At 51.8% G+C, this 1,104-nt stretch overlaps 1 protein-coding gene across 1 annotated transcript in view; it reads right to left on the reverse strand.

Annotated features, from left to right (window-relative positions):
- Positions 1-124: 124 nt before the first annotated feature.
- Positions 125-1,104, reverse strand: part of GATD3 (glutamine amidotransferase class 1 domain containing 3) — a 14,389-nt gene continuing 13,409 nt past the window's right edge. Inside the window, exon 8 of the mRNA XM_023739109.1 lies at positions 125-1,057. Within this exon, the coding sequence (XP_023594877.1) occupies positions 907-1,057 (151 nt within the window). The 3' untranslated portion in view covers positions 125-906. The remainder of the gene's footprint in view (positions 1,058-1,104) is intronic.

Raw genomic sequence — 1,104 nt, forward strand, 5'->3', positions numbered from 1 at the left:
TAGGGGCAGGGGCTGTCTGGGAAAAGGCAGACCAGAAAGGAGAGTATTCCACACCGGGGCCCTGTGTGCGTGGGCGCCAGGCCTCACCCTCGGCGTTTCCTCCCGAGGACAGAGAGCACGGGGGGACGAGACCAATGCACAGACTTGATTTACCCTAGCAGACTTTATTTACTCTTCCTTCTCTGGACGTCATACATCAGGCTCTGCTGTTTCACAGCTGCTGACTCACTTTATAATCACCACGGGCAACGCAACTGTGGAGGCTAAGCATCTGTAATTTCCCTTTCTGTCTGAGAATTAAGAGAACTGAGACCACTTTAAGAAAACTCACTATATTCCTCATTTGCCAGTTTCAGAAAGTCTGAAATGTCGCCGCTGAAAGTTTCCATTTTGGAAAGGAATTTACTCTCCCTGCTGCAGAAAGCCCCTCACTGTATTCGTCAGTACACACACCAGACGACAAGATCCTATCAGGAAAGCTGCTATTTCTGGTTTCCTGATTATTAGACTTGTGAACTTAAAATAATGTTCTTCCAAACACGACGCGCCGTGCACCAAGTCAAACCTCAGACGAGGACAGTGTTTCTCCACCTGATCACCCTCCTGGGAAGGCGGGCTCAGATTTTAACTGGTGGATCACACAGGGAGAGCGCAGACAGTGACCAGCCGCCCTCTCGTTTAGGGCACTCTGTCTTCCTCTCCCAGGTGAAAGCAAACAAAGCCAAGCCGAAGACGAATGTCTCGTGCCAACCCACCCACAAACACGATCACAGAGTTCACTCTTCAGGCAGAAAATATCGACAGATTTAAGCAGCCAAACAAATTCTTGCCACGTTCCAGCTGGACAGAAACAGGGCGGCCAGGCCCCACTGCCCTGAGCAGCGGTGTCCCTCCTGCGCCGAGCTGTCACTTTCTGGCAAGTTCCAGCACCTTCCGCACCATGGCCCCGATCCCGTCGTGGATGTGGTGGAGCGCAGTCTCACACATGAAGGCGGGGGTCGTGACCACCTTGTTTTTCTGGTCCACGTGCACTTCGTGGGTAGAAGTTATGGAAAAACTGTTCCCAACAAGGACCAGAGGGAAATCTAGCTGCAGAGCACTAAG

Source organism: Trichechus manatus, unplaced genomic scaffold (assembly GCF_000243295.1).
Source record: "Trichechus manatus latirostris isolate Lorelei unplaced genomic scaffold, TriManLat1.0 scaffold00128, whole genome shotgun sequence".
NCBI lineage: Eukaryota > Metazoa > Chordata > Mammalia > Sirenia > Trichechidae > Trichechus > Trichechus manatus.